The sequence below is a fragment of the Macrotis lagotis genome, chromosome 3 (genome assembly GCF_037893015.1).
Source record: "Macrotis lagotis isolate mMagLag1 chromosome 3, bilby.v1.9.chrom.fasta, whole genome shotgun sequence".
In the NCBI taxonomy this organism is placed as follows: domain Eukaryota; kingdom Metazoa; phylum Chordata; class Mammalia; order Peramelemorphia; family Peramelidae; genus Macrotis; species Macrotis lagotis.
The window spans coordinates 118,207,216-118,227,646 of NC_133660.1; the positions used below are offsets into that span (position 1 = coordinate 118,207,216).

General features: G+C 34.7%; 1 protein-coding gene across 6 annotated transcripts in view; it reads right to left on the reverse strand.

Annotated features, from left to right (window-relative positions):
- The window catches only part of DCLK2 (doublecortin like kinase 2), a 208,498-nt gene that overhangs the window by 179,708 nt on the left and 8,359 nt on the right, over positions 1–20,431 (reverse strand). For all 6 annotated transcript variants that reach the window (XR_012476985.1, XR_012476984.1, XM_074229154.1 and 3 more), the window contains exon 2: positions 971–1,305. Coding sequence is in view for 4 of the 6 variants with exons in the window: in XM_074229154.1 (XP_074085255.1) it covers positions 971–1,305 (335 nt within the window). In the remaining 2 variants the exon portion in view is untranslated. The remainder of the gene's footprint in view (positions 1–970; positions 1,306–20,431) is intronic.

The following is a 20,431-nucleotide window of genomic DNA, read 5'->3' on the forward strand; positions in this document are numbered from 1 at the left end:
GTAACCACAATTTACAAAGAAAAGTTTCCTTATTTCTGCTCTTTGACAAGAAATTCTTGTCAAACACCTTGGTTGCTCTGAATTTTATATGGATGCATTATCTTCACTGAGACATAGATTACCAACAATGAATCTGGCAGAATAAGTGATAATCATCTTTGAAGATGTCTTTTTGGAGTGAAGAAAACCCACTGTGAACACTCTAAAAATAATTGCCCATCTAATGTACAAATTGAGTAGAAATGAATACATCCCAAATTTCTAATACTGTCTCCTTGCTTTCTAAAAAAAAAGATCTTGCACCTTACTAAATGTATGACACTGGGCAGATCATTTCAGTAGGTTTTGTTTATTTTTGAGCCATTTAAATGAAAAAAAAAATGAAGGCAACCTACAGATCAATTAAGTTCTGTAAAAAGGTGTTTATGAAACAACATGTGTATAGATGAACACATAATACTGTCCTATTTTCTTGGGGGGGAAACCAGAGAGGTTCTAGAACAAGAATAATTTTTTTAGGAATTAAAAAAGGCAAGGTTTTTATAACAGAATGAGTTAATTTTCCAACTTATCTCCTGGGTTGAGATGTACACCAAAATAGGAATAAAGCTGTAAAGTCTTACTTTTCAAGCTTAACATTTTTTAATAAATTAGATGTTGTTTTGTCTTAATACCACTTACCTAAGACACACACACACAAAACAACCTTTCAGAATCTGATGAACATTTTATAAAATTATCTCTACTTTATCTCCTTCCCTTAATCCTAATTCCTCATACTGAAAATTACTAATCTGTAAACATATTTATCAAAATATGTATGCACAATGCTAACCTGACTGTTTGCTGCTGAGGGGAGGTGGGGGAAGGGAGGGTGGAAGGAAATTTTGTAACTTAAAAATATACATGTGTATATGAATGAAAATAAATAAATTTTGAAAAATTAAAAATAGGAAAAAATACCACTTACCTGCTTCCCATCAAGTGTACAGAGCCTCTTGACAACACCAGAATCTAGTTTAATTGCTTCTGTTATGTCTGTTAAGACTTGCTCAAATGAGTGGGCTGTCTTTTTATTCAGCAGGATCCTCACAGCCTTTCGGGGCTTCACTCCACTCCGAATCACAGTCACCAATTTGGGCTTGATGAAATCTTTGCTTTCCTTCACTTCACTCTTTGTAGAACCTAATGGTGTCACTGGCCGAGTTGACCCAGCCTTGATGTTCACTGACCAATTTGGATTAACATTCTTGGTGTAATCAACTTTTCGAAATGGTTCATTAGATGCACATACATAACTTTCACCTAAGGAAGAAAACAACATAAGTCTTATTAACATCTTTTCTCACCACTGAAGCTGCTTTTTGTCACAAGAAATAGCAATTTATGACAATTTAAAATGTTCCATTATTGAAAAAAAGTTAACTCAATAGTTTTTTTTTTAAATAAGCTCAATTAAAGACAATATAGTAATAGCAGAAAGGATACAATTCAGGAAATCTGGATCCTAGCTCTGACCTTGCAATTAGTTCTAGGACCTTCTCAGGTTATTTCAGTTGGATGTAGTAACACTAAAGAAAGAGTACTAGAACTCTACTACTTTTTTGCTGACTTCAGGGCAAATCTCTTTCCCTCTTAAGACCTTAAATACCCTAAATACCTTAAGGCAGTCTTCAGTAAAACTGATTAGTAGGAGTTCTTTGGTGGTGGGGGGGAGTAGGGAGACACACACAGAGCAGTTAAGTATCTGAGGCTGCATTTGAACTTGGGTCTTCTTAACTCCAGGGTCAGTGTAAGCAGGAATTCTTAACCAAGGCTCTCTAAATGTGTTTCTTTTTTTAAAAAAAATTTAATTTACTGTAATACAATTGATTTCCTTTCACAATCCTATCAGTTGTATTTTATGCATTTAGAAGCATCGATGAGCTTCATCAGAATGCTAACAAGGTTAAGAACAGAAAAAAACTTTACAAAGGTTGGACTGGATGATTCCTAAGAGCTACTTTCAACTTCTAAATCCATGATTCCAATCTACAAAAGGTTTTTCATTTTGGAAAGAAAAAAATAACTTTAGTTTATCTCTTTTATGCTAATTGAGAAAATAGTCCAGCTCATGCATGTTTCTCTCCAAGGTCCTGTTCTTGTCCCTTTGCTATTCAAATTGTTTAACAGCAACTTAGATGAAGCCATAGAAGTTTCTGTCCAATATGAGAACAACACAAAGTTTGGATGACAGAGGTCAGATCCAGAAAGCTTTAGACAGTCAACAATAACAGATCAATTTACTATATATAGAAGCTGGTAATGATATTTGTCAAATTGAGGTGAAAATTGGAAATGCACACGATTTGTAGTTACTTAAAATGGTACAAAATTTTGTTAATGGTAGATAATAACTTTGAACAGATAATACTAAAACAAAAAATGGATAATCACATAAATGAAATTGAAATTTTGACAACGCAAAGAAACAAATATCTTAGAGACTTCTTTTCACTAAGAAATCAGATTTGCAGAGGAAACTGCACAAGACTATTAAAAAATGATTGAGGTTTTTAAATTAATAATAAAATTATCCATTATAGATCCCTTGATACATCTAATTTTCCTTAAAATCATCATTGAAGCTATATTTTTAAAGTTTTTACTAATAAATAACTTAATACTTTATAATTTTGAAAAAAACCTTTAGATTTGTGCAAGCCTAGTCACATGTTATCATTTCTGTGACTGTGGAGAAAATCACTGAATCTCCTCTGAGGCTCAACTTAGATTAAAGTCCTTTGATCTCTATATTCTATTATTTTTAAAATGTATTATACTTTAAAATGGGAAACATTAATATATCAGTATCATGTTAAATAAATGCTGTATCTACTCAATTACATTACCATTCAGATATACATTATTTATATAGATATATTTTTCCAGTAATGTATTAACAGGCATAATTCTGGTGTGGAAACTCCTTACACCATGTAAATCAGGAATTCACCAGTATATTTAAGTCTCAGCATCTGGGACACTGAGAAGTTAAGGGATTTGCCCATGGTTATAGAGGCAGGACTGGAACCCTAATCTTGACTCTATGGCGAATCCTTGGTGTACGATATCATTTTGCCTCATAACAACATAACTGTGTATGGGTGGAGCTAGGGCATGGAGTAATCTCCACCAAGGCCGATCACAATCCATGTATAACTTAATAGATAATTACCTATATCTCAGAGAGGTTAAGTGATCTGCCCATGGTCAAAGGCCTGGAACCTAGGTCTGATTACAATCCTAGCACTCAAGCTGGAATCTTGGAGAGGATCTAGTTGGTGGAGATAATTGATGTTAGAAACTCCTAGTGAGGAAAATGCCTCCAGTGATGCAATTCTATAACTTATAGATTAAAAGAGTTTCTACTAATGCAAAGTCACAGAGATAATATATGCCCAATGTAATACCAAATCCTCCTGACTCCAATGATTCTAAAATATACATAAGAAATTAAAATAGTAATAAAAAGGTATTCACCTGAAAGACAGATTTTTTACCTTTATATGACCTGATGTATTGCATTGATTCAATCTTGCAATATCCCTGCAGTTGTTATAAAACATAATTTTCTTATTCAAAAAAGGGAAAGCCAAACATGAGAAAACTTGCCAAGAATACATAACAGAATACAAACTTCCTGAGAGCAGGGATTGTTTTGCCTTTGAAGCCCTACTTTCTCCAGGAACTGGTAGTAATTGGTGTTGAATCAATGCTTAGTGAATGATTCACTAGCAAAACCAAGATGTAAAAAATCATTGCAAAAACTGGTTAAACCTTCAAATTAAAGGCATTTCTATGACTATGGTTTACAGATAGGTCATTGTTCAAAAAAATTGAAGGACAGTTAACAGTAGGATCTTACAAAGAAGTCAAATCTAAACTCTAGCCCAAACACAGATAAGTATATTCCACATCAGTAAAGAGTTGCAAAGCAGTTTTGTGTTTGGAGCAGTAATTGACTTATTCAGGTTCACCTAATGTGTTATAGAAGAGATTTAATTTGATTTTAATCCAATAAAAAAGTGACCATGTATTTTGAATAAATATGCAAGAACTAAGCTAATTTATAATCTTCCTTTTATCTTAAGCAATAAGCAAACTGCACAGTAATGAATAGTAAAAATAAAGATTTCCCAACTAGGGACAAATATTAAAAATTATTTCTAAATAACATTAAACACTAAATACTCTAAAATTTAATATTAAATATAAAAACCTACATATTTGTCCCAAAATACTTGGAAATCAATTTAATGTAGGGAAGGGGAGAGATCTATGACTAAAAGATAGCAGAGAAAAATAAGGTAACCGGGAGAATTCCTTATTGTAGCAGAAAGCGGGAGGAACTAGATAGGCATAAGATGGTAAAAGAGAGAAGACAAAGGAAAAACAAGGGATTTTGTAAATTAATATATTCTCAGCACAGATTTCCAATGACCTAAGCACTCTGCCAAGCAAAAGAGCTAAGACATACTTTTCAAATTTTTCTGCATTTATTTCAATAATTATTTCCCCTAATTGACTTCCAAAAAAAAATCATAGTTAAAGAAGTTGCCTGAAATAAGAACTTTGCTTCCCATGTTTCTCTGTGTTCATAATCTATAAGTTCTGGGGTTTCCCCTTCTTTTTCAAATACAGCTATGTCTAAGAATTTAAAACAATTCATTCAAAATGCACATACTTAATTAAGTCTTTTCCCTCTCCCTTCTATTCTATAGATTAAAAGAAAAATAGGAGACAAAGTCTTACTTTTTAGATACATCATAGGGTTTCACCAACTTTTGGCACAGCTTTAGTCAATAACTAAAGAATTTCTAAGTTCATTTAGGACCATCCTGGACCTTTCCCCAAACTTTTTCTAAAATACAGCAAAATCTTGGTGTCATCAAGTTTGTCTGCAAAAGCAGCAACTTTGTAACTAAATGGTATCCTAAATCTAAATCTCCACTTTATTCCTATAACTTTCCTTTGTAGTTCTGACAGCTGTTTAACATTCCACTTCAAGAAACTCTGACTTTAATGTAAAAACAAAATCCCTTTAAACCCACAAAGGAACTTTTCCAATCTGAATAACCACATTAGCCTAACCACAGCCAATAGCTACTTCTTTGCTGTAATCCGTAAGCACCCCCATGCAGTAAAAATGTTCAATAGTGCGAGGTTTGAAGTTAGGAAAACTCCATCTTCCTGAGTTCAAATCTGGTCTCAGACATTTACTAGCTGGGTGGTCCTGGATAAGCCACTTAACCTTGTTTGCCTCAGTTTCCTCATCTGTAAAAAAATTTGGAGAAGGAAATGGCAAACCACTCCAGTGTACCATATCATATTGCTTCATTCAACAATTAAAAAAACCAAACCACTTCTTGACTTCAAGGAACTTACATTCTAATAGGGGAAAACTCCAGAGTAGGACATGACTGAAAACAACTGAAATGAATGATTCTTGTGGTCCAAGGTCAAATTCTGGCCTTAGTGTTATCTTGGGCAATTCCCTCAAACTCTAGATCTAGTTACCTCAACTGTTAAATGAGGGGTTAGACTAGATGACATCACTGGCACCCAATAACACTAAATCTCTGGTCTATTATTCTTATGATGAGAAGAAAAATTTGTTAATAAAGAACCCATTAGAAAGGAGTAAATATTAAATGTCAAAGAATATTTTCTCCTCTTTTGGTCAGTCATATTATTCAGCCAAGAAACTCAAGACTGCAGAAGAATTTTGGCAAAGACTGTCATGCACAGGCTGCTGTCTGGAATTGCTTTCTCCAAGGCAACAGATCAAGTGTCACTTCCTTGTTCCCCAGTTATTAGCACTCTCTGTCTCTCAAAATTATTTTATTTTATAAATTTGATTCTATTTGTATATTCACTTTCCTCATCCATAAAACAATGAGTTTGGACTATTACCCTCTAAGGTCCCTGTCAGTTCTAAATCTCTCATTGTACATCTTAAATACTTTGTAAACTCTTATCTCTCTCTCTCTCTCTCTCTCTCTCTCTCTGTGTGTGTGTGTGCGCAGATAAGAGTTTATAAAGTATTCACAATTCAGTGAAATTCTTTGTCACAGACTATTTTGTGTTTGTGCCAGGAGGTAGGTGATTAATGTCAGAAAATTAAACTGAAAGACATGCAGTTACTTCAAATTGGGATGATGTTTCTAACACAAGGTTGGAGGATCAAAATAAAATAGCATCCTGCAGAAATAAGAAATATATTTTTTAAGTGAGATAATTTAGGCAGTAACTATATTAACTATATTCAAAGTAGGTAGTAGATGCTTGTTTACAACATCATCTGACATAATTCAGGAACATTCAGGGTTTCAATCAGGCATTATCTTCCAACTGCCTATTCTAACTCTTTAAAAAACAAAAGTCATGTTTCCTGGTTGAAATCAAAGTGATCATAGGAAAATGGAAAACTTCATTTATAGAATAGAAAAGAGGAGGGTGTTGTGAGTAAGTTAGAACATTTCTTTTCCCTTTCTACCTCTTGTTCTGACAAGATTAATCAAATCACATGCTGATTCTGGAAAGGGTAGGATAATTTACTACCTGTGGCTCCATTCATCATGCCTGTAACTGCAGATTAAAAACTTCCTGGTCATTACTCTCCCTAAGTGTTGTGTTCTCCATTAGAATGTAAGCTCAAGAGATTGTCTCACTTTTGCCTTTGCATCCAAAGGGCTAAAATAGTTCTTAGCATGTAGTAACCACCTAATCAACGCCTTTTCATTCATTCCTTGGCAGAAATGATTGTTTCTTGAACTAGGTAATATCATACTGAAATCTTGTTAGTTATTGAGAAACTTAGAATTCCCAAAATTTTTTTAACACTTAAAACCAAAATCTGCTTCTTGAGGAATGTAATCAAAGAGAATAAAGATCTCAGGTATACACCCTGCCCCCCTCCCCCCCCCCAAAAGCCAGAAATTTCAGTTTGGAATACTGCATCAAGTAAAAAATAATTGTGAGAAATGTCTTATGTGTGTATTACAATTCACATATCTCCATCTTAGGCATGTCTAAATTAGCTTCCACTCACAGTTGGTTAAGAAAAATATAGGGTAAGAAAGAAAAAGATTAATTTATTATTCTGTTTAGAGCAAACAACTTAATTGTGTCTTGCAATCAAACCTTATGGCAGCCAGAATATAAACTCATACAAAGGAATATGAGAAAGTGGAAAGAATATTGCACAAGTATGAATTTTCAGTAGATTCTACTTGGGAACTTGGGGAGATAAATAATCTTCTTTAATGCATCAGTTATCTTATCTACAAAATTGAAATAGTGTCTCCTCATTGACTATAAATGAGTAGACCAAAGTATTTCAAATTCCCTCTCTTCCTTTAAAATAAAATAAACATGGCATCATGGGGAAAAGTTTTCCTCAGATGAGGAAAAAGTTTTCCTAAGAACTTGTGATTGATCCTTAGCAAGTCCCTTAACCACTTTAGCACTCAGAGTTGTTCTTAGGATGAATTAAAATACTTAATAACTCTTAAAGAAATATATAAATGCAAATGTTGAAAACAATAATGATATCTCACACTAAAAAAAGATTATAGAAAATATAGGAGGTACAATAGATTCATTTTTCCACTGTGATTAGACACCAAAAAAAGAATGTACTCACCAAATATAATAGGTTACTGAATCCTGAAACTACATTTTACAATTTAAAAACATGGGAAGAGTTTAACATAAAGAAACTGATTAAAAAAAAACTAACCAGTATAAATTGTATACATATATACATACACACATACATACAAGCATTTATTAAGAACTTGCTAGCATATTAAGTTCCAGATACTATGCTAAGTGCTATGGAAACCAAGAAAACAAAACAATAATTAGAAAACTAAGCCATTTCTTGACTTCAAGGAGCTTATGTTCTTTTCTCTAATTTTTTTCTTTATTTATTTTTTGCAAGGCAATGGGGTTAAGTGGCTTGCCCAAAAGGCCACATAGCTAGATAATTATTAAGTGTCTGAGGCCAAATTTGAATTCAGGTCCTCCTGACTCCAAGGCCAGTGCTCTGTTCACTGCGCCACTGCCCCAGGAGCTTACATTCTAATGGGGAAAATAACATGTACATAAATAGATATAAATAAGAATTTAGGAGGAGGTACTTGTAGTTGTAGGATCCTGCAAAGGTCTCTTGCTGAAGGGAATGAACTGAATCTTGAAGGAAAGGATTCTGACATGCAGAAGTAGGAAGCGAGAACATTTCAGATACAGGGGACAGTCAATGTACAGAGGAAGAGTTGGATTATGATACCAGGAAAAGAAAGGAAGGCAATATAGAGTGCATGGAAAGAATTAAGTATGGGTTATATATATATATATATATATATATACACACACATTATATATATGTACTATGCACATATATATATATGTATAATATATATATAATATATAATATAATATAATATATATATATATATAAAACACATACATAGATACATAGTATGTTAAGGGAATGTTATTTGGTAGGATAAATGATAGAAAAATAGAATACATAAGAGATCCAAAATGTCCCAAAATAGAAAGGCAATCTGGATGGTAAAGAATCTCCATTTTATTTGAGGATTTGTTGAAGAATTTGGGTTGCTCAACATGGAGAGGGAAAGAGTAGAGGGGAGAGGACAAAAGCTGGGAAAGACTTAATCATCTTGGTCCAGAGGAAAGAACTAGAGCAACTGATAAAAGTTGCAGAGAAGCAACCTTAGGTTTCATATAAGGAAAAACTTCCTAACAATTATAACTATCCAAAAGTGGAATGGGCTGCCTCCAGAAGTAGTGCATTTCCCCTCCAGATCTTTAAGCAAAAGTCAAGTGACCTATTCATTAGATACATTATGGAGGAGATTCTTGTTCAGGTACACCTTTGAACTAGATGACCTCTTTCTTTTTAAATTTTATTAATATTTTTTTTCCAAATATATACAATAGTAGTTTCTACCCATCATTTTCTGCAAGGTTTTGAATTTTACAATTTTCCCCCACCCACCCCCAGATAATCTTTACAATGTTTCCATGCTATACATTGATCGAAATTGGATGTGATGGGAGAGAAATAATCTCCTTGAGGAGAAAATAAAATATTAGAGAAAGCAAAGTTACATAGTACATAAGATACTTCTTTTAAAAAAAATGAAGGTAATAGACTTTGGTCTTTCTCTGGATATATATATATATATATATATATATATATATATATATATATATATACTATTCTCCTTTGCAAGTGCTCTAAAATTGTCCCTGATTATTGCACTGATGAAATGAGCAAGTCCACTAAGGTTGATCATCATCCTCATGTTGCTGTTCTTCTGGTTCTGCTCATCTTGCTCAATATCAGTTCATGTAAGTCTTTCCAGGCTTCTCTGAAATCCCATTGCTCTTGGTTTCTAATAGAACAATAGTGTTCCATAACATATACCACATTTTGTTCAGCCATTCCCCAGTTGATGGACATTCACTTGATTTCCAATTGTTTGCTACCACAAACAGGGCTGCTATGAATATTTTTGTACAAGTGATGTTTTTACTCTTTTGCATGATTTCTTCAGGGTGTAGACCCATTAGTAATATTGCTGGATCAAAGGGTATGCACGTTTTTATTGCCTTTTGGGCATAATTCCAGATTGCTCTGCAGAAAGGTTGGATGAGTTCACAGCTTTACCAACAATGTATTAATGTCCCAGATTTCCCACAACCCTTCCAGCAATGATCATTGTCCTTTCTGGTCACATTGGCCAGTCTGAGAGGTGTGAGGTGGTACCTCAGAGCTGCTTTAATTTGCATTTATCTAATAAGTAACAATTTAGAGCAATTTTTCATATGACTATGGATTGCTTTGATCTCCTTATCTGTAAATTGTCTTTGCATATCCTTTGACCACTTGTCAATTGGGGAATGGCTTTTTTTTTTAAATGTTTGACTCAGTTCTCTGTATATTTTAGAAATGAATCCTTTGTTAAAAATACTAGTTGTAGGGGCGGCTAGGTGGCACAGTGATAGAGTACCAGTCCTGGAGTCAGGAATACCTGAGTTCAAATCCGGGTCTCAGACACTTAATAATTATCCAGCTGTGTGGCCTTGGGCAAGCCACTTAACCCCATTTGCCTTGCAAAAAAAAAAAAATAAATAAATAAAACCTAAAAAATAAAAAAAAAGAAAAAGAAATACTAGTTGTAAAGATTGTTTCCCAGTTTACTACATTTCTTTTGATCTTGGTTACAGTGGTTTTTGTCTGTGCAAAAGCCTTTTAATTTAATGGAATCAAAATCATCTAGCTTGTTTTTAGTGATGTTCTCCATTTCTTCCTTACTCACAAACTGCTTCCCTTTTCATAGATCTGACAGGTAAACTACTCCTTGATCTTCTAGTTTACTTATAATATTATTTTTTAATGTCTAAATCCTGTATCCATTTTGATCTTATCTTGGTATAGGGTATGAGGTGTTGGTCTAATCTAAGTTTCTTCCATACTAACTTCCAATTTTTTCATCAGTTTTTAATGAAGAGAGAGTTCTTATCCCAGAAGCTGGACTGTTTGGGTTTATTAAACATCAGATTACTATAATCATTTCCTGCTGTCTCTTTTGCACCACTTTTGCACTAATCTATTCCACTGATCTACCACTCTATTTCTTAGCCAATACCAGACTGTTTTGATGACTGATGCTTTATAATATAATTTTAGATCTGTCCTGGTAAGGCTAAAGCCACCTTCTTTTGCACTTTTTTCATTAAATTCCTGGATTTTCTTGAATTTTGTTTCTCTACATGAATTTAGTTACAATTTTTTCTAGCTCATTAAAGTAATTTTAAAAGTGTGATTGATAAGACAGATGATTTCTTTCTAACTCTAATATTTTGTGATCTAATAAGCTTCCTAGAAAGGTTATCCCCAACTATCTCTGGAGCTGCATTTGTGCCCTCTACCATTTTCACAATCTCAAGAGAAGGATGTTTCACAAGTAAGTCACTGAAATCTGTTATTGTGACAAATGGTTTTTAAAATAATGAATGAGGGCAGAGAGATTCTCAGATGGTAACCATGAATTTGGCTTGCTTTTCTGGGATATATGAATGAGTAGTCAGATTTCTTCCACCTTCTAGGCCAATTTCCTGAATACTTTTCCTTTGTTCTTTTAAACTAGAGAAAGAGGGAGACAGATAAACAGAAAGATAGAGAAAGAAAGTGAGATATATATACAGAGACAGAAATACTATGGCAAACCAACACACACACACACACACACACACACACACACACACACACACAAACACAATAGAACGGAACTGCTGCCAATTTCCCAACAATTGTGGCAGGATCAGACAGAACCAGTGAAATGACAGTTGGGTCTAGACTGTTTATAATTTACCACTGCAGTAACCACTGCGGTAACTTGTCTTGACCTCAAAAACTCTTACTTTGAAAATTTGGTGCAGAAGGAAGCTTATTTATATTTGCTTTCAGTTCTAGTTTATTTGTGTCGGTATACTTTTGATATAATTGAACAAGTACTGTAATTCAGCAAAATTTATTTCATTTGAATTCACCCATCAATTTCACCTTGCATCCAAATAAACAAGATAATGACATCATATTGAATGCAACATAATCTGCTGTATTAAAAATCACAAAATCCTTTCCCTGTCCTAGGCAGTATGCCACATGGCTGAGAGGACAAAATTCAGTAGCAGTCAGACTTTTTTTTTTTCTGCATCCCAATAGAGAAGGTACAAGAATTCAATTGTTCTGTATCTTCAGAATATTTTCCTAATAATGCAAACTATTTTCAAAGATAAATATGAGTAATTCTTAAATAATTTCAGAAAAAATAAAATATAAAGTAATATCAAGGAGAAAGAGATTAGATAGCACTAAGACAAAAAACAAATTCCAAGCTAATGATGTCAAGAGGGAAAGAGGAACAGGATGAGAACTTTTTAAAATGCACAAGGATAGGAAAGCTCAAGAACTTTGACAGGATACTCATTCAGTGTTATAAGCAAAAGCAAGTTATCAGACATCAATGAAATTCAAACAGCATAAAGTTCCATTGGATCAGTTCTGAAACAAAAAAAACCCCACCTTAACCCTTCTCTAGATTTCCACCCCCCCCCCCCAAAAATGCCTTAAGCAGAAAAGCCTGGGAAGATTTGCCTGAGAAGCAAATTATTTGTTATTGTGTTTCTTACCAACAAAGGAAAAAACAACAACACTATAATGGACATGAGAAGGCTACACATTATATACAAAGAATTCAAAGAAGAACCAAAATAAAAGATGTCATTAAACAAATGTATGGAAAAAAATGAAATGTATGAAGAGCAGCTAGGTGGCACAGTGGATAGAGCTCCAACCCTGGAGTGAGGAGGACCTAAGTTCAAATGTGACCTCAGACACTTAAATGCCTAGCTGTGTGACCTTGGGCAAGTCACTTAACCCCATTGCCTTAAATAAATAAAATTTTTAAAAAAGAAAGAAATGTATGAGTGAAAAAGAAAAGAGAAAGGAATAATCAAACAGCCTGTATATTCTCCAGTATCCTCTTGATGCCCAATTGAGAGGACCTCCTGCTGCAAATGTATGGGAAGACATAGTCAAGAACATTAGAGACATGACTAGGTCACAAGCTGTATTCTAGGAGAGAATATTCATATCAGTGAGATCATAGAAGCATTGGGGCATTTGAGTATGAGTTATTGAACGTTTGAAAGAGAAGAAGAGATGTATTTTCTGCTGAGCTTAAATATAAGGGAATTCTATTTTCCTCTCTGATAGCCCCTGTTAAGATGTCCCCCATTTTAGAATGTCTCCTGAATAGTTCTAATGAAGTACTAAATGGCTAAGTAATATTGAAGACTGGAAAGACGATCCCAAATGATTGGCCCAGGTGGAAGTAAATTTTTAAAAAATTGTTTAAAGAAATTCAGTGAAACAAATACTTATTAAATACTAATGATATAAAGATAAAAACCGGTCCTTGACCATAATAAATATATTCTAATAGTAAGGAAAAGAAGACATGCATCCAAATAATCATGATGTAAGGGTATGGACTATTTCAATTTTGTCTTCTATAACCCTGTGCTTAGCTTGTGCCTAACACAGGGCTATGAGAAAACTTGTAGATGGAGATGAACTCTTTGCATAAAATCATGTACATTATTATAAATGCTAATCTGCTTTAAGAATATGAATTCACCAGCATGAGAACACAGTACAGAGATTGCCTCAATGAAAACAGCATCATTCAGTAGTTAGGTCTCAGGGTGTCACGTGAGGCAGAAAGAGAAGTTAAGTTTTTTGCCCAGAGTTACACAACTAGGAAGTAAATGAGGCAGGACTTGAACCCAAGTTTTCTGATTCCACTCCTACTGCTTTATTCACTATAGCACACTATGGCTATAATTTAGGAATAATACCAGATATGCTGATGGCATCCCTAAAGATCTGCAGCAATGGGGGTCTCTGTTCAATAAAGGCAGACTGATTCAATTCACACTTAAGAGCAAGCTGGAAGTAGTTCTCCAATACATTCAACTTGCTTTTTGATTTCATATCATCATAAATAATCATCATCAGATCTAATGGAAAAGGCTTTTGGAACCAAAAACCCTGGGTTTACATCCCAGTTCTGAAATTTGTATGACTTCAGACAAATTATTTTTTCTCTCTTGGTCTCAGCTTCTTCAACTGTAAAAAAAATGGGGGGGGGGGGCATTTAATGACCTGAGATCTCTTTCTTTTAGTTCTATATCTATGACCTTGTGATCCTTTCTGGCAACCACAACAACTTAGGTGTGATATAAACTATGGTATATCTTCTGATCTCTGAAGGAATTCTGTACTTAAAATTCAAACCTCTCTTATTCTCTATGTGATCAAGCTCAAGTCACAACCTTGTGGCCCTCCTTATCTGAAGAAAATCAAGGAAACTCAGATCTGGAAGGGACTTTAAAGGCCATTTAGCCCAACCTGTCTTGAATAAGGATATACTCAACAATCTCACCCAAAGTTTGCTAGCAAAACCTTTAATAAATTCCTGATGTTGGTAGTAGATGGGGAATAATATGCAAAATAGGGATAATAACTAACCTGGGCTCAAGATTAAAGTAGATTATATATGAAGTTATTGTCTGCCCTACTTTCCCAAAGAATCTTCAGGATGTTCTAGAGAATTACACTTTCAAATGTCTTAAAGACTCAACCCTTAAAGTTCTAACTTGCCCTTGACACATTACTTTCTTTTCTATTGCTTCATGTAAATTCACTGCCTAGTTTTTTAGTGAAAATTGATTATTCTCCCTGAAAACTAGACTATCAATATATACTTTCCTGAGTTTGTTCTTTTCAGCAAGAGTCCCATGCTAACTAAATAAAATAATTATTTAGCTAACAAAAAAGAAAACAGAAAATTAGTTTTTCCTGTTCTGAATCTGGTTGCTATTGAACACCCTGTTGTCACAGTTGGAAAAGCAGAATCATACTGGGAACAAAGATCATTTCACATTTATAATATTAATATAAATGACTCCCCAACCAATAAAGGTTAGGTTTAGGACAAACAGTAAGCTGATTTTTTTTCTTTAGAAAAAATTACCAGTAGTTGTCCTTAAATAGCAAGCCCTGCTAATTTGTTTAAATAAGGACAGGATTCAATATATAAATGTGTGTGTGTGTGCACGTGCACACACACACACACACACACACACACACACACACACGCGCGCACGCGCGCGCAGTTTTTCCCAGAACAATTATTTTGTTCTGAGGGGGATCATGCTGCTACAGAGGAAAGAGTAGTGAATTTTGAATCATAGAACCTGGGTTCAAATCCCAATTCTGACATTTATGTTCCTGAACAGGTAACTCTTGTTCTTTGGGTTCCACTTTTCTCATCTAAATGATCTCTAAGTCTCCTTCCAAATCTAAATCTTTAAGTTCTTTCCTGATATCTTATGGTGCCTTGGTTGATTTATTAGTGGCAGTATGCCACATGGCTGAGAGGACAAAATGGAGAAACTCAGTCAGGAGCAACACCAGACCAGAAAAGCTTGTGGATTTGGTGGTGCAGGGCAGAGAGCACTGGACTTAGAATCAGGAAGATTTATCTTCATGAGTTTAAATCTGACCTTAGACACTAGGCAAAACATCTAAACATTTTGCCACAGTTCTTCATCTATAAAATGAGCTGGAGAAAGAAATGACAAACTAACCCAGTATTTTTGCCAAGAAAACTCCAAATCGGATCACAAAGAGCTAGACAGAACTCAAAAATAACAGATTATATCTGTCCTCTGGAAATTTAGTTAGTTAAATTTGGAGAGATTCATCACCCATTTGGCTGCAGAGCAAGGAATGTTTAGCATCTACTAAGTCAAAGAGAAGTAGCAATCAGCATTTATTAATAGATGCCAGGCACTATGCTAAGCACTGAGGATATATAAAAAAAGACAAAACAGTCTCCTCTCCTTATAGAGCTGGATGTAGGAGGGGACAACCAGCAAACAACTATGTACAAGCAAAATATAGAATGCAAAACTTGGATGAAATTTCAGAGGAGAAAAAGCATTGTCTAGTTTGTTTGCATTAGTTTGTTGTGGAAGGTGAGACTTTAGGCAAGACCTGAAGGGAATCAAGAAATACAAAGATGCAGATGCAAAGGAACATTATAGTATGGGAAAGAAAGAGTCAGCAAATAGAGGGGTTAAATAAGTCTTATATGAGAAAAAGCCAGGAGACTAGTGTCACTGGATCAGAGAATATGAAGAGTATGCAGAGCAGAATAAAATCTAAGAAAACTAGATGGACTGATGATTCAAAGTAACCACAGATCATTGTTTTAAGGTGTAATCCTCACAAAACCTAAGAATTACATCTATTTAAAGACAGAGAAATAAAGATACTTCTTGATTTTTGCATCAATGGGTTGCACTGCCCTAAATTTTTCTGTTGAAAATATACAGAGGAGGAAAAAATAGAGCATAAAGAAGAGTAGGTAGAGAAACAAACATCATATTTAATGATGTTTTCAGGGTTCAAATTTAATAAATAAATCATCATGTTTTAATTGATCAGATATACCCCTGACACAAGAAACTTTCCATTATTCTTTATGCATGGTCAGGAATTTCATTATAAATCAACCAAAAATAACTAACACTTCAAATGTAGTTCTGAAACTGATGGGTTTACTGATCTTCCCTGAAAATGACACTATCCTAAAATGTTGTCATTTTGGAGAATCCCCATAATCTCAATCAGAAATTTTTTTTAAAATTAATATCTAGGTTGGATTTGAGCCATTTCAATTTATGCTCAGAAATATCTTGATTTTTTAAAAAACTAAATACAAAGCAATGTTATCAGAATAATACTTCTGGTCAACTGGGATTCTGAGGCTCAGGCTCCATTAATAGAAGTGATAATCCAACTGTCTTGGTCAGATCATATCTGACTGGACACCACATATTATGAAAATCACTGACTTAATGCAACCCATTCAGGAGGTCAACCAGGATGTAAGGAAAGAGGAAACTAGGATTATCTCATCTAAAAATGATGTAGGGGAGATGAAAAAGCTGGCTTCAGATATATGGAGGAGAGTCATGCAGAAGAATGCTTAAATATTTCTACTTGTCCACTCTAGCAGAATGGGGAATGATGGGGAGAAATTTTAGAGGGAAAAAAAAAACCCATAGCTAATGATTAGGAGCTGTCCAGAATGAGAGAGGTCTTTGAATAGTACCTTGGTGGTTAGAAAATAGTCAAGTGGGGGTCTTCAACCAGAGGTTAGCTGAGTACTTGTTAGGTTTTTATAGATTATTGCTTAACTAATATGTGTGTGTGTGTGTGTGTGTGTGTGTTGTATGTATAAACTCCTGAATATGGCCTTTCAGAGGAGTTAGAGCTTTGCTTTCTAGACTTCACATTATTTATCTTGGCATCCCCCTAGGCAAAGTGACTTGGTTGCTATTTCCTGAACTCAGCCTCCCATATCCTTTAAATAGAGGGTTCCCAATTCCTGGAATACACTTCTACCTTACCCTACAGGTCTTAGAAATCCTTAACTTCCTTCTAGGCTCAACTAATGTGGTTCTCTCCTCTACATGGAACCTTTCATTTGATTTTGTATTCCCTATGCCTAACACCTATTCAAATCCTTTTTTAAATCTGGTTTGAATTCAGAGACATGGTAGATGAGGCAATTTCTGAGATCTCTTCCAGCTCTGAGAATTTATAGCTAAGTTTATATTGATTTGACTTCAAATCAAGTAACAAGCATTCCATTAATGTGAATTCTTGGTATTAAGGTTCCTACACACACACAACATACACACACACACACACACACCCTTATGGATGAATGTATATGGGGAATTCCAAAGTCCTTTGTATTTTACAGTCTTAGAGAGTTGCCTGGAGACTGAAGGGTTAAATGACTTAACTCATAATCTCACAAATGGTATGTATCAAAGCAGGGTTTGACCCTAGGTATTCCTATTTCAAAAAATGACTCTCTATCCATGATACTCTGCTGTCTCTCTTGCCCAGCATTTAAAAAAGGACCCATTTCAGGGCTATCTAGTCCCAAATAGGGGTTCAAACAATTGCCATTGAATAGATAATTGAGCCATGCATGAGTAAAAATTTGGCTCATTTGGCTCCCAATTTTTAAAGCTCAAAAATTTCAAGAATTCAATTTTTACAGAACTTTATTTCTCTTAAGTTCCTATATATACTTTGTGTAGAATAAGATTAATTCTTTCTGAGCTTAGGTAGATAATGTCACTAAACTGCTACTTCACTATTTATCTGTAGAATGGAAGTGACCTTTTGTTTTCTCACCCAGGTAGAGTTAAAGTACTGTCAGGTTCTATCAATCAGGAAGGCCTCAAGTTTTTGTGTTTCAAAGATTCTCTTTTATTTAATTTATTAACATCATTATTCCTACCCACTAGCTTCCTCATCTATGATCCCTCTTCCCCCAAATAAGATCCTTTCCTTGTAACAAAGAAGTAGAGCAAAACATATGCACACAATGGGGAACTCCATAATTTCTATGTTTGGAAGAGGGATAGAGATGAGATCTGTGATTTCAGTGGTATTAAGCTATCCTTGGATTAGGAACCTCCCTCTACCAGTAAGGGAATTTATAGCCTTAGAAAGATGCCTTGAGCGGGTGGCTAGGTGGCGCAGTGGGTAAAGCACCGGCCCTGGAGTCAGGAGTACCTGGGTTCAAATCCCATCTCAGACACTTAATAATTACCTAGGTATGTGGCCTTGGGCAAGCCACTTAACCCCATTTGCCTTGCAAAAAAAAAAAACCCTAAAAAAAAAGATACCTTGAGTGCTGGGAGATTAAATGATTTTACCGAGGGCCACAGAGTTAACATGTTTCAAAAGGAGGGCAAGAATTCAAGCATTCCCAATTCCAGGGCCAGTTCTAGCTATATATTTATCTATTATGCTTCTTGACCTTTAGGACAAAATACAAACTTCTCAACTTGGCATTGACTACTCTCATTAATTGCATTCCAACTTGCCTTTTCAGAATTATTTCATATTACTAGTCTTCAATCCATAAAAGTTGGACTCGACTCAACTCAAACTTGACTTTCCATCTCTTTTCTCCATTCCTTGAATGTCCTTCATTTTCACCTACAATTTGTAGCATCCTTAGGTAACTTCAGTAAAGACTTAGTACAAGTGCCACATACATAGATAAAGCCTTTCCTTCCTCACTTTCAATTGCTGATGTTCTCCCCAACTTCAAATAATCTGTTTGCTTTTAATCTGTGTCATTATAGTCATCCCCAGACTATAAGGTAGTGGGAAAGAGACTCATTTCTTTCTTGGCAATAAACATCTTCTATTTCCAGCATCCAGCACAGTGACTCAGCACCTAGTAAGTATTTTAAAAATATTTGCTGAACTGTACTTGTGTTATTTGAAAATCAGTTTAGAATGGCTCCTCTACAAGGTCTGGCCACAGAGTGATCAAGTTTTAATCACCTCACCTGTAGTAGAGATCTATTTCATTTGTGGGAGTATACCCCCACTGGAAATCATTAATCTGAGTCTTTAAGCATTTAGAAGATAACCAAGCATGAGGACCAACTACTAAACATTCATTTTCAGAAAAAAACCTGGCAAAATTTGTATGAACTAATATAGAATGAAGTATACAGGATAAGGACAGCAATTCAAACAATGATTTACAATACTGGAAAAGAAAGATTTAAAAACTCTTATTATTGCATTATCTAAGCATGATTTCTGAAGACTTGTAATAAAGCTTTTGTCAGAAGTGATATACTAGAGACTGAGAATAAGATACATTTTCACACACCACCAATGTGTGCATATGTTTTACTTTATTCCACTCGTTACAAGGAAAGGATCTTTTGGCAGGAGTTTTACCTATTAAATTAGAAAGGCACTCCAATTTGCGAAATCTCATCTCTTTAAAAGGAATCCTGAAATATAGGGTAAGGCTTTCTCAGATAATAGAGATTTATCCTACAAACTCAGCTTAAAGAACAAATATCCTAAGAGTCCAATCTTATTAGAATCATAGCACTTTAAAAAAGAAAGGAACCTTGAGAAAGTGTCTAGTCTAACTCTCCTTCTATTTCACAGAGCTAGTTGCAAGAGATTGATTTAGCAATGAAACTTTCGGTTTCTTGAGTCCAGGGACAAAAATCATTCTGCATCTGGCCGCTTTTCACAGGGAAAATGTTTTGAAAAAGAAAACAACATTAAAGACCAATAACCAGACTCAAATGGCAGAACAATTTCCAAGTTTAGGGAAGTCTACCTCCTAATCTAAAAAAAGGAGGCTTTCAGAAAACATAGAGCTCCTAGTTTCAGAACTAGAAGAGGTCCTGTACCAACTTATTTTGCAAATAAGGAATCTGAAGAGGTCAACTTGCCCAGAGTTACATAGCTACTGTAAGAATTGAGATTTGGGGGCAGCTAGGTGGTACAGTGCGTAGAGCACTGGTCCTGGAGACAGGAGGACCTGAGTTCAAATCCAGCCTCAGATACTTAATAATTACCTAGCTGTGTGACCTCAGGCAAGTCACTTGCCTTGTACAAAACCAAAACAAAAAAAAGAAATGAGATTTGAATGCAGACCTCATAATCCCAGAAATACTTCTGAGTTCGATATTAATTAATAATACTAAAATTAAAGTTGTTTTAGATTCATTAAAGGGTAGTTAGGAAGAAACTAACATATAACAACTAAATAACAAATAAAACTTGCAGAAAACATGCCTTTTCTCAATACAACCTGCTCCCATACTAAATGAGTTAAGGTTTATAGGTTTAGTTTCAAATTAATGT